The sequence below is a fragment of the Ostrea edulis genome, chromosome 7 (genome assembly GCF_947568905.1).
Source record: "Ostrea edulis chromosome 7, xbOstEdul1.1, whole genome shotgun sequence".
Lineage (NCBI taxonomy): Eukaryota > Metazoa > Mollusca > Bivalvia > Ostreida > Ostreidae > Ostrea > Ostrea edulis.
In genome coordinates this window covers 12351835-12365805 of record NC_079170.1, presented here as the reverse complement: position 1 = coordinate 12365805, position 13971 = coordinate 12351835, and the positions used below count along the sequence as shown (strand labels likewise).

At 36.3% G+C, this 13971-nt stretch overlaps 1 protein-coding gene, 1 long non-coding RNA gene and 3 other non-coding genes across 5 annotated transcripts in view; 3 read left to right on the top strand and 2 right to left on the bottom strand.

The window, feature by feature from the left end:
• Positions 1–1105: 1105 nt before the first annotated feature.
• Trnap-ugg (transfer RNA proline (anticodon UGG)) lies at positions 1106–1177 on the bottom strand. The gene has a single exon. It is a non-coding gene; the product is annotated as a tRNA-Pro (tRNA).
• Positions 1178–7593: 6416 nt separating this feature from the next.
• Positions 7594–11838, bottom strand: LOC130047814 (uncharacterized). Its single transcript, XR_008796628.1, has 2 exons — positions 11719–11838; positions 7594–10881 (listed from the first exon to the last, which is right to left on the bottom strand). It is a non-coding gene; the product is annotated as an uncharacterized LOC130047814 (long non-coding RNA).
• Trnas-aga (transfer RNA serine (anticodon AGA)) lies at positions 10334–10406 on the top strand. The gene has a single exon. It is a non-coding gene; the product is annotated as a tRNA-Ser (tRNA).
• On the top strand, positions 10602–10674 carry Trnaf-aaa (transfer RNA phenylalanine (anticodon AAA)). The gene has a single exon. It is a non-coding gene; the product is annotated as a tRNA-Phe (tRNA).
• Positions 11839–11842: 4 nt separating the features above from the next.
• The window catches only part of LOC125657098 (protein O-glucosyltransferase 1-like), a 72678-nt gene continuing 70549 nt past the window's right edge, over positions 11843–13971 (top strand). The window contains 1 exon segment of the mRNA XM_048887745.2: positions 11843–12215. Within this exon segment, the coding sequence (XP_048743702.2) occupies positions 12095–12215 (121 nt within the window). The 5' untranslated portion in view covers positions 11843–12094.

Below are 13971 nucleotides of genomic sequence, written 5' to 3'. Positions count from 1 at the left end.
GAAAATATCGTAGATTATTCATTAACAGTGGACAATCTGATAGCGAAGGAAGATATGCTAGATTATTCATTAACAGTGGACAATCTGATAGCGAAGGAAAATATCGTAGATTATTCATTAACAGTGGACAATCTGATAGCGAAGGACGATATCTTAGATTATTCATTAACAGTGGACAATCTGATAACGAAGGAAGATATCTTAGATTATTCATTAACAGTGGACAATCTGATCAATAGCGAAGGAAGCTATCTTAGATTATTCATTAACAGTGGACAATCTGATAGCGAAGGAAAATATCGTAGATTAAATTTGATTTGTATTACAATAGTGTTAGCTTCGTGACGGGGAGATTGAGGAATCGAGTCCAGTTCTTACCATGGCCGCGCGAAGTCAAAACGTTTAATTAAATAGGTATTGAGTACTCGGGGGAGGGGGGGGGGTCCTTTCAGATAGGATTGACGTTTAAAACTGAAGTCTCGTATCACGGCAGGTGTTGATATAAATAGGCCTAGATCTACATGCGTATGGTCACATGAATTTACTGTAAATTGTAGCATTTCATCATGACCATATGTACTTATAAATGTATTTTCCTTTAGCTTTACTTCTATTACAAATGTGCTTAATAAAAGTTTCAAAATCACCCTTAAGGAGAGATCTGAGGTGGTATGAGTGTCTGTTGTGTGACATCGTTACGGCATTCATCAACAACGAATCATTTACTGATTAAATAATCATTGCATTCGTTTTGATTTTAAGAATACTGAATTTAAAAAAAAATAATTCAAATTAAACCATCAATATTTAATATTCAAATGATATATTTATTCACAAAATCAGTGAATGGGATTGGACAGCAGATATCTTCCTAAATCAATGCAAGTTATTTCTAAATACATGTAATGTTCGGTTTATAGTGATGCAGTTCTAAGTCGTGCAGCCCGAACATCTTCACTGCAGGTTGTTTTGAGCATTCACAACATACATAGTGTACATGGCATTACGAGCACACGTGTTGCCTGTACAGCCCAAACTGTTCCCATTGTTGTGGATTTACATGGTTGAGAAGAATATGAATTATACAGGGAGGAAAAAAATTATCGGGCTCGTCCGGGATTTGAACCCGGGACCTCTCGCACCCAAAGCGAGAATCATACCCCTAGACCAACGAGCCACCATGATAATATGTGTTCAAGTACTGGTTAGGTCAAACACTTCTGTAACGCAGCTCCGTTTTAATTACTTCCGGTTAAATATTCGGATAGTAGAAGTAGTAGATATTATTCTGCCATGAAAGTGAAGGAAAACGATTCCTGAGATATACTCACTAGTAAGGTGGCTGTAGCATTGTTTGCTGTTTCATGGTGCATGCATTGCATTGTTTTGCACTGATAGAACATGATACTGGGGTCACGCGATCACGTTCACTGGAAGTTAATGTAAATACTATGTGCAGGTCTTTTTTTTTATACATGCACATACTATATGACTGGGGTCGATGTATTAGCACAAGCGCCTGAAAGTCGGTTTACATAGATCATATACCCCTCCACCCCTTCCTTCCTTAGAACTACCAATGAAATATAGATGTATATAGGCCTAAATCCAATAATTTATCCAAAATATGTTGTACCTCATGAGTTGTTCTGAATAGCAGTTTCTACTTTCTGTTTTACAATCGGCTTTTGAGATGTATGTAATGTAAATAGTAATATCGGCTGAGGTATCCATTGTGTAGTCTTGCAGACTGGAAGATGGATAACTGAAATGGTACATAGGCCTATACGATCTCCCTTGGTTTGTGGTTGGAATCCGTTAGATAGGAGTTATATTCAGCGAGTTTTGTTTTTTTCCATCCCCGAGCCTTGGCGAACATGAACCACACTGAATCAAATCATATTAACCATGGGAGATTCCTTTTATCACATTTTTTTTTCAGTTGTTATTCCCATTAAAATATTTGACCCCATATTTTGGCCCTAAAGGTTCACAATAAAGCCAAACTTGAATTCACATAATATGGAGATGCCTCGATCAATACCAATATAAGGTATTGATCGAGTCCATGGTATGTGAATTCAAGTTTGGCTTTGTTGTGATGCCTCAGTATGAGATTTCCATGAGGACCTGGGATAGAATAGGTCCTCAGTACCCCTTGCTTGTCATAAGAAGTGACTGAATGGGGCGGTCCTTCGAATGAGACCGTAAAAATCGAGGTGTGGCACCATAATGCTCAAAGGCATGCAGCCCTTCACCAGTATTGGTGACGTCTCTATATGAGTGAAATATTCTCTAGTGGGACATTATACAATCAATCAATCAATATGAGGTCAAGGATAAAGATCGTTATGTATGACATGAAAGAAGTCTTGCCATATAAGAAAGCTATATAGACAAAATATGAAAACTCTGTCTTGGTCTTGCTGTTGTTGAGATGAATTTTTTAAAAGACGATTCCTAATGCATTCTTATGCAAAACTTTGATTCCCTGTTAGGCCCCAACCTACCACTGGGAGTCATAATTTTATTGAACTTAAATATCAATATGCCTCATTGCGACCCTGCTGGGTTTTTTTGAGAATTTTTTTTAATGTAAATTATCTATATTATATATATCTATATATTCCCATGTGAAAATTTGATCCCTTATTGTGGCCCCACTTTACTTATGGGGGTCACAGTTTGAACATACTTGAATCTGCACTACTTGGGTATGTTTGCATATTAATATGAGTAATCATGGCTCTGTTGTTATTGAGAGATTTGTCCTCTATCTATCTGTATGTAAAACTTTTGATTCCCTATTGTGGCCCCACCCTACCCTGGGAACCATGATTTGAACAAACTTTAATCTACACTATGTCAGAAAGCTTTCATGTAAATTTTAAACTTTGCTGCCCAGGAGGTTCTCGAGCATGTTGAGGTGAAGATTTTATAATGATTGACCCTATTTTTTGCCTTTTCATGATTATCTCCCCTTGAGAGAGAGCACGAACCTTTTTTACTTTAACAAGTTAATTGAGCCTTGTTTAATGTCTCTTACATATATCTTGCCTTGAACATCTAGCATGCTGGAGAAGAACCTTTTTAAACAAAATTGTCAAGGAATCCTCTTTACCCAAGGATGATTTGTGCCAAGTTTGATTGAAACTGGTACATGATTCTTGAGAAGATTTTTAAAAGATGCCACAAAATTTTTACTTATTCTAATATTATTTCCATTTCTAAAAGGGGGTGGCACTTCATTTTAACAAAATTGAATCCTCGTTAGTCGTTACTCAAGCATGCTTTGTGGCAAGCCCTGTAGTCCTTGAGAAAACAAAAATGTGAAAAGTTCAGTCGTCACAAAATAAAATTTCAGCCTTACTCCAACTTCTTGAATAAAAAAGTCATTTAGTTCTTTTTTAATTATTTCATTGTATTTACTAACCAGGTTAAAACTCCCTTCAATTTCTGTCATTTTGTACGGAATACTTTATAAGTGTAGTGTTTATGCCAATTGTTGTCTTCGTGGTCTTTCACAGAATCTAATCAGAAATTATTGTACCCAGAGGTCAGCTTACTAAATCTTCCCTTCCATAGATGTCAACATTCACAAAACATCTGGATGGTATCAGAGTTATATTTCAACCATGACCAACCTACCTGCCACCGTGGCTGCCATTTTCGGATGCGCTTCTTTTCATTTTTGGGTGCTTGGGTATGTCGTGATAATTACACTTCAGGCTTGGGATCACTATGAAACTCTGAAGTTGAGACAAACCGCATGACCCACTAGTATCTCAATGACCTTCCCCTCCCTTAATGTATTCAGTGTTTTTGAAAATGAGCCGTTCCTAGAAAAAAGGGCCCTTAAGTACATTAGTGTTAAAGTGTGAACTATAGAGAACATCCCTCAAAAGATTAGAGCAATGTTGATTGTTGTTAAAATATTACAGTCAATCAAAGATGACAACCAACTCGTGGTTGGTAATCATGGCCTTTTCTTTACAAGTATGCAAAAAATGACATTACATTTTTTCATTTTTGAAAAACATTGTTGTATAAGATTAGGGCCTTTTTTGCTAGGAATTAGGGCTCATATAATAGCATGAATAAAATACTTCAATTATATGATTGCCAACAATTAGTACGCTGTACTTAACTGGCAATCCATTCGATATTATATTTAAAACAGAGAATAGCTAGTCTACATAAATAGCCAGTTCAACATAAAAAAAAATACTGCAAATGCCCTGTGGACATGTGATTGTCAACTTTTACACAAGTCAATTCAAAGGCTGGAAGTTTAAGGATTGATGAATGCTGGACAAAATGTGATAAGAAAAGCTCACTTTAACTTTGATCAGGGGAGTTATATGTAAACCTACAATATTGTACATGTTTATATATATACATGTAGTTACCTATCATGGCTCCTTGCCAACACTCCTCTCACAGAGATGGACCTGGAGGGGAAGTGGTTGTGACAATTTCTCGCACTCCTTTCCCATAGGCATGCCCCCAATTATTTCCATGATTAGAAAATTTTTTTTTTAAGTTTGGTCTAAATATCATGGAATTGGTAACTCCTTCTTGTGTATACATACAAAATTTCATAATATGCAAGCAGCAACTCATCTTTGAATTTTTTCTGGCTCCTCTGCTTTCCCCTTCTGAAAGCATTCATAAGAAACCAACTTGGAAACAATACATATTTTATAGATCATACTACCTGTATATATAATGTAGATAAATATATCTGTATATATAATGTAGATAAATATATCTGTATATATAATGTAGATAGATATATCTGTGTATATAATGTAGATAGATATATCTGTGTATATAATGTAGATAAATATATCTGTATATATAATGTAGATAAATATATCTGTATATATAATGTAGATAAATATATCTGTGTCTGGATCATAAGAATATTTCTTCATCTGTCTGAGAAGGTGTTCAGGTATTGCAGTGTTATATTGTATCTCTGACTCTGTTTGACTCTTATTAAAGAGAGGGGTTGGTGGCCTACCCCAGGTTTTGAAGTCCCCCCCCCCTCCCAGCCAATAATCAAAAATAGATATAAGCTCTTGATCTTTCATTGCATATATTCTAGAATTTACCAACCAAACTGACTGAAGGTTTTATCTCACAGTAAATTATAGCAAAATCTTATACTGTATCCTCTAATTCTTAAAGTGTTAATACTGTACATTTTAAATGTGCACATATCTTTACAGGTTGTATAAACAGAACATTACCAAACCAAAGACCATCAGGTCCAATAACATGGAGTGATGCGACACAGTAAAGAAGGCCCAAGAAACTTCCAAACTACATCAAACTCAGTTTTGCCCACTTGGATCATAATTATTTAATTAGTGTGACAACAAACAAGATGGAACACAGCCACAAGGAAGCTATACGAAAAAACTGGACATTTCTGTTGGAGAACATCATTGTAGATGAACTTTTGGACTATCTTATTTCACATTCTATCTTCACAGAAAATATGAAGGAGGAAGTGGAAATCCAGAGGACTAGGAGAGAGCAGGCCACTCAGCTCTTGCTCATTATACAAAAGAGGGGCCCTAGAGCATTTCAGACTCTTGTAGATGGACTTAAGGACTGTCAGATGGGCTTTATAGCAGAACGATTAGAGAAGCTAGTGTGATGATCACATGTACTCACAGACACTGGGTGTTATAATCATGGTCTTTCCACAGATCAAATTAATATTTTGAAAACCTATAAATTCCTGAAGCAAGCGGAGGATTATGAATATTTAGTGAGATTCCAATGTCGAGTTAACCATCACATGCCAACTAAGTAACTATTGCTGTTCTACAACTATTGTATCCAGCTGACTGACAATATCATTAATCCAGTAACTTGATCTGGAGAGGCAGATCACGTCGAGTTGACAAGCACGGATCATCAAACAAGACGTGAAGCGTTGAGTTTAATCTGATGATCCATGTCTGTTAATAAGACATGATCCAACTTTTCAAATCAAGCTCCTGTAGTAATGATAAATTTATTATATACCCCATTATGCAAGTTTAAATCCACATTTATAAGAAAATGAATGTATTCCAAATTATCAAAAGCACAAACATACATTGAAATTATTTTTTGTTAATGCAGTTTTGTTTGCGACACATTCGATCATTTTCCACAAAAAACATTGCATAGATGCATTGTGACATCATCAGTTTCAGAAAGACATGATATGGATTCAGATCCGGAGAGTCGGATCCCACTCTGTGAATTTAACGTACAGAACGTAAACACAGATTATTGATGGGTATCAAATAAGAAAGATCTGAAATTTGAAAGCTACAGGGAAACTTAAATATCAAGACTTGAGTGATGAATGGTTATTTTTGAAATTCACTTAATTTGAATCTGCAGGGTGAGCAGACATGTTTTGATCTTGTCCTGCATTAACATGTATTTCCCACCAGGTGACATTCATACGAATGTGATTTTCCAAAACAAACATTCAATATTTAATAAACAATACTTATCATTTCCATTAGTGGAACTCTTCAAATTAAAGGCGCGTAAAGTCGTGCTACCGGGACAACATAATGTAAACACATTACTTAGGCATACGTAATATACATTATGGTATCGAATACATATTATAACCGACTGCAAACCACAACACTGATTAAAATTCTAAAGTCAAATTTAGGAATTGAATATTCTTACAAGAAAACTGACGGACTTATTTAACTATGTGAGGGAGAGAAGCTACTAAATTTGCCAAATCTGACCGATATAAAGCATCAATCGCAAGAAGAACTGTGAAGGGAAAAACCTATATATGCACATCCAACACAAGAACTTTTCTTGTAATTAATGGGATTAATATGTTTTTAAAGTTATTCTGTCAGACTATGAAGACATTCTATTTTATCATACAATTAGGACAGGTTCATATGGCATGGACTTTGTAATCATACACGTACACCCCCCCCCCCTTCAATTCCCATATTTTAGAACAAGTTATATATATTCCAAACTGCATTTTTTGTTAGACGTTTATAACACTAATTAACACAACTAATGCGTTTCCAAACTGCATCGAAGCTATTTTGAAAATTACAAAATATTGATGGACTTAGGACAGAAAACATTGTTGTTTGGATTTTTTAAAATAGGTGTGGTGGAGTTTAAAAAACATGTAACATCTTTAATAAAATAGTGTTAGAATATTTAAAAAATGCAGTTTGACCAATGGTTATTTTATTTAAAAATACAACATATATTTTAACTCTTAAAAAAAAGGGGGGGGGGGGGGGGTGCTATGAACGTTTTGTTTATGTCCCAGTAATCTCGCACTTTCTCACGAGACTTGTGCATTTTCTTACCAATGACGCACAAGAGTCATCAAAGCGCGATAACTCTAACGAGCTGGTAATGAGAAGTATTTACACAATATGTGGAAAGAAATGTTTATAACATCATGCGTTTGTGATATCAAATCCAAGAGCAGTATCGATTCATTGAGCGAGATGCCCTGGTATACATACCCTTAAACATGAAAAATGAACTCATGACGTGTTCACACTAAAGTCAAGCACCTGCACTTTGCTAGGGGGAATAGAAATTGGGGTCAACAAGTCAGGGTTGATCATGTTTAAGGAGAACTAACTCAGGAGAACCTGTAGAATGGAGTGAACCCAATATGCTTTCAATTGAACTGTATTCATTTTGTATTGTTAGCTAGTTTATTGTAGATGAAATTTATGAAATCAAAAATACAAATCACAGAACAAAAATGCTCATAGTCATACTCAAACAGTATCAAAAGATGAGAGATTACACTGCAAGTGACAATGAAAATAACGAGGACTTCAGGCAGTCTTCACTACAGTACTTGTACCGGGTATATTTATAACTAACTATAGTACCTGTATACTCTGGAATCAGTTAAATTCGTACAGGGCAAATTTTGTGGATTGTTGGGAGTTTTTTTTTTTTTTTGGATGTGATTCTGTGGATATGGTTTCCTTACATTGAACATTATATAAAATGCAATCTAATTACAATTAGATGTTGGATCCGCTCGCATACTCGCTCCACAAACATCTAAAAACATCCCATAGAGGGTCACGTCAGAGGTCAAATTCGGTATCACTCTAGACTTATCGGATTCAACAAACATTCAATGATTTTGCCAGCGGTGATTTCATTGGTCAATCGAATTTGACCTCTGACGTGACCCTCTACGGGATGTTGTTAGATGTTTGTGTAGCGAGTATGCAAGTGGATCTAACATCTAATTTCAATTAGATTGTATAAAATGTGTATTTCGTTCAGGTTTGAGATTCCTGGCAGGGGAGACCCTAAAATCTAAGAAAATTGAGTATTCACAAAATTTGTTGATTACACAGTAAATGGTAAAGACAATAATTTTTTGTAATTATTCAGGAACATTAATGATATTCAAACACTGCAACTCAAATATATACATCTGTGAAATGATGGCATCACTTTGTATGATAATTTATATACACAAGTTTATTAGTACTAAAAATAAAGTTATACATATAGTAAAAGTATTAAGTGGTCAAAAGATGTGTTCTTGTTGCTATGTTTTTGTTTTATTCTTCATGGCAAATAAATATTGCTTTATTTGATTGAGGACTCATTGTAATATGTTTTATTAAGAACAATGTGTACAAATCTATATTTCAGCAGAAAACAAGAGGCCCATGGGCCACATCGCTCACATGAATCACCTTAGCTCTGCTGTAATTCAGCTACTGATTTTTTGCAATCTTTTTTCCCCGTAAAAACATTTCATTCCAAATTGTGGTTCTAATGTAGCCTGATAGGGATATGACATAACTATGTCAGATACAAAGTCGCAAGGTATAACAACCATAGTATAAAAAACGTAAGGTCTCGCAATAAGGAATCTTTATACAACACATGGAACCCCTACCTTAAACAGTTCAGAAGACATTGCCTAAGTTAAGACTTTTCTTAAGAGTCAGTCCGAATCCAAGATCAAGGTTACAAACGTCAAAATCTTTGGTATCAAAAATAAAGGTCCTGTCGCCAGGAATGCATATATGAAAGATGTATCACTCACTATTCATAAGCTATGACCTTTTTACCTGAAAAACAATAGAGACCCTCTTCTAACCATAGGCAGTCTACACATGAAATATTACAATCAAGTGAATAGTTCTCAAGATATTGAGTGGACATGTCCACCAACCGACTGACATACTGACCGACAGGTGCAAAACAATATGCCCCTCTTCTTTGAAAGGGGGCAGGGCCCGCAGGGGACATGGATATAAAAGCCTAACTATAAATAATAGTTCCAGAGATAATGCCTATCGGTTAGATTTTCTTAAAAGTAGGTCAAAGACATAAAGTCAAACACTTTGGTACCACAAGAAAGTCTTGTCACAACGAATACACATGAGATATGAGAACTCTATCACTTGCTATTCAAAAGTTACAAGCAAGGTCCAGACAGACAGGACAAAAAAATGATATGCCCCTCCCCCAAACAGTCTTTAGTCATGGGGCATAATAAAATCTACAGAGCTTAGGAACATTTGGATTTTGATATGATTTAGATTTTTCTAATGTGTTATCCCTCCTTAATTCTACATGTATCACATTGAATTAAAAACTCTATATCTCCACGATATTAACATCCAGATTTATCTAGTGTGTCACGCCTCCTTAATTCTATCACAACTTAAAAAGTCTTTCTATCTCCATGATATTAACATCGCCTGGAGTGTCCCTCACAGCTTGTAGCAATCTCTGTACTGTTGCGAGTCGCCCCTCCTTGTTTTTCCAGGTGATGAGCATTTGAAATATCTGGGTCTGCACGCTGTTGCCATGGTTCATGATTATTTGTTGGATTTTAATGCTGCTTAATCCAAGACTCACTCCCACTAACTGGAAACTGGTCCCAATGTGTTTACTCACTTCTAAGAGTTCCTTCTCAGTTGGTGTTCTGTCTTGAATATTAACTAAAAGAGGAAAAGCAAAACTTTATCTCGATATAAATGCTCATTGCATTCAGTCAACTAACATCAGAGTCTGTATTACAGTGTTTTTTGTCATGATTAGTCTTTGAGTAATTGACAAGAAATTCTGAGTGCCCAATCAACTTAAATCCCTGTGTGTTCTGTTACATTTTCTTCCATCTTTTTTACACTTGGGGCTCTGTAAATGACATGTGTAAGATTACATGCTAGGAGGATAGAGATTGTGTATTCTGAGAGGGGAAATGTGACGGTCAGTCAGGTTAGATGTTTGTTGCTAATGTAGCGGTCAGCTGGTTTTGATTGCCAGTGGCCAGATAGCTCAGTTGGTAGAGCACCTGACTAGAAATTCAGGGGGCCCGGGTTCGAATCCCGGTCTGGTCCGTTGCATTTTCTCCCTTCCTGTTACATTTGGTGCCGTAGACCAGCCCCTGGAACCGACAGGTGAAAATGCCAGCCAGCCAGGGATTAAGATTCTGAGTTGATGTCTTCACATGTGAAGACATTTAAGGATGTCTTCACACGTGAAGACATTTAAGGAGGGAGGAATGTAGCGGTCAGCCAGGTTCAATCGGCGGTGGTCAGTTAGCTCAGTTGGTAGAGCACCTGACTAAAGATTCAGGGGGGCCGGGTTCGAATCCCGGTCTGGTCCGTTGCATTTGGACCTCGCTAGAGATTTAGGGGTCTGCGTTCAAATCTAAGTTTTGTCCATTGCATCTCATTCCTTCCTCTTTACAGTATTAATTAAAGCCGTTATTGGGAAACATGAGTGACTTACCTCCTGCCATCTTTGCTTCTTTTGTAAGTATATACACCTAAAGTGTTTTCACATAATCTTATACGAGTCTCAGAGATTCATCTGCAAAAACAAAAACAAAGTTAGCTCAGGCAATGGCATAGCATGATACGCTGAAACATTTCAGCAATATTTCAAATTGTGCAAGAATTATCATACTTAGTTGTGGTGAATACTAAAGGGGGGGGGGGGGGGGGGGGGGGTATGGTGCTATATTTTAATTTTCAACTGGCTGCACCTGCCTAATATCACACATCTACTCAGATAACCTGCAGACAGGCATATAGTAAAAGTTCCATGAACTTAACACTCGGAGGTCTGCAGTCTGTTTAAGAACAGTCTGTATGCTGATAAAGGTTCTGTCGTAGTTAAACTGGCTTTATGTTTCTTCTGTGCTAATTTATATCAGCCCAGGTTTTGTAATGCTAGTATCACATACTATATATAAAAATGATTGTTTTCATAAACATGAAAACATTCGACCCAACTTCAATGCTGTAATGAAAATTACATGTATATACCTGGCTGGAAAAGAAAATAAATATCAATTTTCAATAACACCCCCCCCCCCCCCCTATTTTTAACAAGAAGTCCTGTGTGACATTTTTGTTACATTATTAAGTACCAGCTGTGTCTTACAGCATCTAGAATAAAATCGTTCCATTATGGAATTCTGCATCGACTCAATATTTAAACAAATTTTTCATCGATAGGCGCAACTGATGACTCCTGCCTTTGTGTAATCTTCACGCATCACAATATTACCGGCATATTGTACAGGTAGGAAACGATCGCGGGCTATCGGCTTATCTAGAGCAATTGTCAACTATCAGAAAAAATCAAGCCAGTTCATTACTTTGCTTGAAATATCATGAGTTGAAAAAAGAAAATCGGGGTTACCTTACATTTCAGCTATGGAAGGTCATTACTATTTATTTATTTATCTCTTTTGGAATAAGGAAAGTACAAGAATCTGAACACATGCACTTTCTACTTTCGATTTCACATTTAAACTCTTTAATTTTAGAGGTAAATTAAATCTGTCACCAGTGAAAACGCGGATGCTGACGCGCTGCTGAGGTGTCTCTTATACCGATCTAGAACGACGTACTGCCGACTCAACCGATATGGAGAAGTTCCATCTAAATAAGGTTTGATAAAAATTACAAAGACTGCCCAAAGACAGATAAAAAAAAATTGATACGGACGCGGTGTCAATCAGCGGTGTAAGTCTCCTGTCACAATATTGTTGAACATCGAACCCGACACATTAAGAATGAAGTTAGTAAATATTTTGCTTTTGTCGTGTGTTTTATTTGTATCTGGGGACAACGTATGCGACAAGGATGATAAAGAGTGTAGAGAAGAGGAAAATCTAAAGTCCAAGTACTCGAAAGGTATTTAGTTAGCAAAAAAATCCTTCAGAATCAAATATCTTATTCATAGACTGCATGTGGATAAAATCTATTCTGCTGTTAAATTTTTACCGACTAGAGAGAATTTTTGGTTGCTTTTGTAAAGTAAGAGAAAAAAATGTAGTGGATCAAACAGAACCTGAAACGCTTGATTTTGGGTGCTCTTATATTCGTTGCCAGGAATCGAACATCGTGGTCTGACGGGTGCATTCCGATTGAACACGATGTGCTTTGATGATATGTCTTACGGTATAACCATGTTTGAAGGCGAAGCAAAAAGTATTGGCATCTATATCTGTAACAGGACAAAAATTATCCTGAAGTTAGCACCTAATGCTCGGGACACTAGAACTCTAGCTATCTAATCATCCATATGTACACCCTGTTACACGACATTTTGATCCGCCAATTCAATGAAATCAATGCAGGAAACATCGTCGCAAACCACGGTTTTGAGTCCACTCACGATGATGGAGAGAATCGAATAGAAGCACCTGTGGGTAACCAACAATGTGCAATTGATATAAACAGCGCATTGTGATGTCATATATTCAGCGTCCGTGTTTTAGCAAATTTACAAACGTAGGAGAAATGGTACAATATCTTTAATCGAGGAGTGATTATATGATTAAGAAAATATGGTTTCAAGTTTGATAGGTTATTATGAGTTAAATTTTGCATCAGTTTTCTATTTATTTGTTACCTATAGAGAGAGCTCTGCTCTCGCAGCCTGAAGGGCCATGAGAGGACTTCACCCTCTATTAATTAATTACCTCTGCAATGTCAACTCCAAAACATAGTCTAGACTATTCAATGATTTATTAAACAATTTGTGTAAGTTAGGGTTTGTCTGGTCAACAGAAACACAGCAATTTTTTTCTTCAATGCTTTGAATAGAAAAATAGGAGGCTGAGTACGCGGCCAGGGATCTATATAACTAGCCTGCCTAATTAAAGACCCATACATGCACCTATCGAAGACTTACAAAAATATGGGCTATATACATCAAAACTAATACAGAGATAAGCATGTCTCAAAATTGTTTGGGTTTATTGGATATTTGAGACAAATATGCTTAATCAGAAAATCATTTAAGTTTTGATGTAGATATTGCCCACAATTGTGTAGGTCCTCCGTAGGTCTTCAATTACCTGTAGATCTTCAATTACCTGTAGATCATCAATTACCTGTAGGTCTTCAATTACCTGTAGATCTTCAATTACCTGTAGATCTTCAATTACCTGTAGGTCTTCAATTACCTGTAGGTCTTCAATTACCTGTAGATCTTCAATTACCTGTAGATCTTCAATTACCTGTAGATCTTCAATTACCTGTAGATCTTCAATTAGTAATGCCTATCTATAACAGTATATAAGTGGAATAAGCTGTGGTCATTATGATTGAACAGGAATTGGATGTTTACTATTTTTTGGTAGTGCAAGCTAGGCCTATAAGTGCAACAAGCTATCTCATAATACCATTACGCATCTCATGTTATTAACATGTAGTGTATCACACGCATCTCATGTTATTAAGAGGCTGTCTACGATAGAACCATGCAAATGGCTATGGATGGACATGTCTAGGAATTTCATGAAACTTGGTATATATACTCTTGATAACCTAATTTGAATATATTAGGAATGGTTTTCATTTCATTCCATGGGTAACCATGGAAACGAGTGACACCTGGTTTTTCCCGTTTTCTATTTTTAGATCTAGTGAAAATCAGACAACA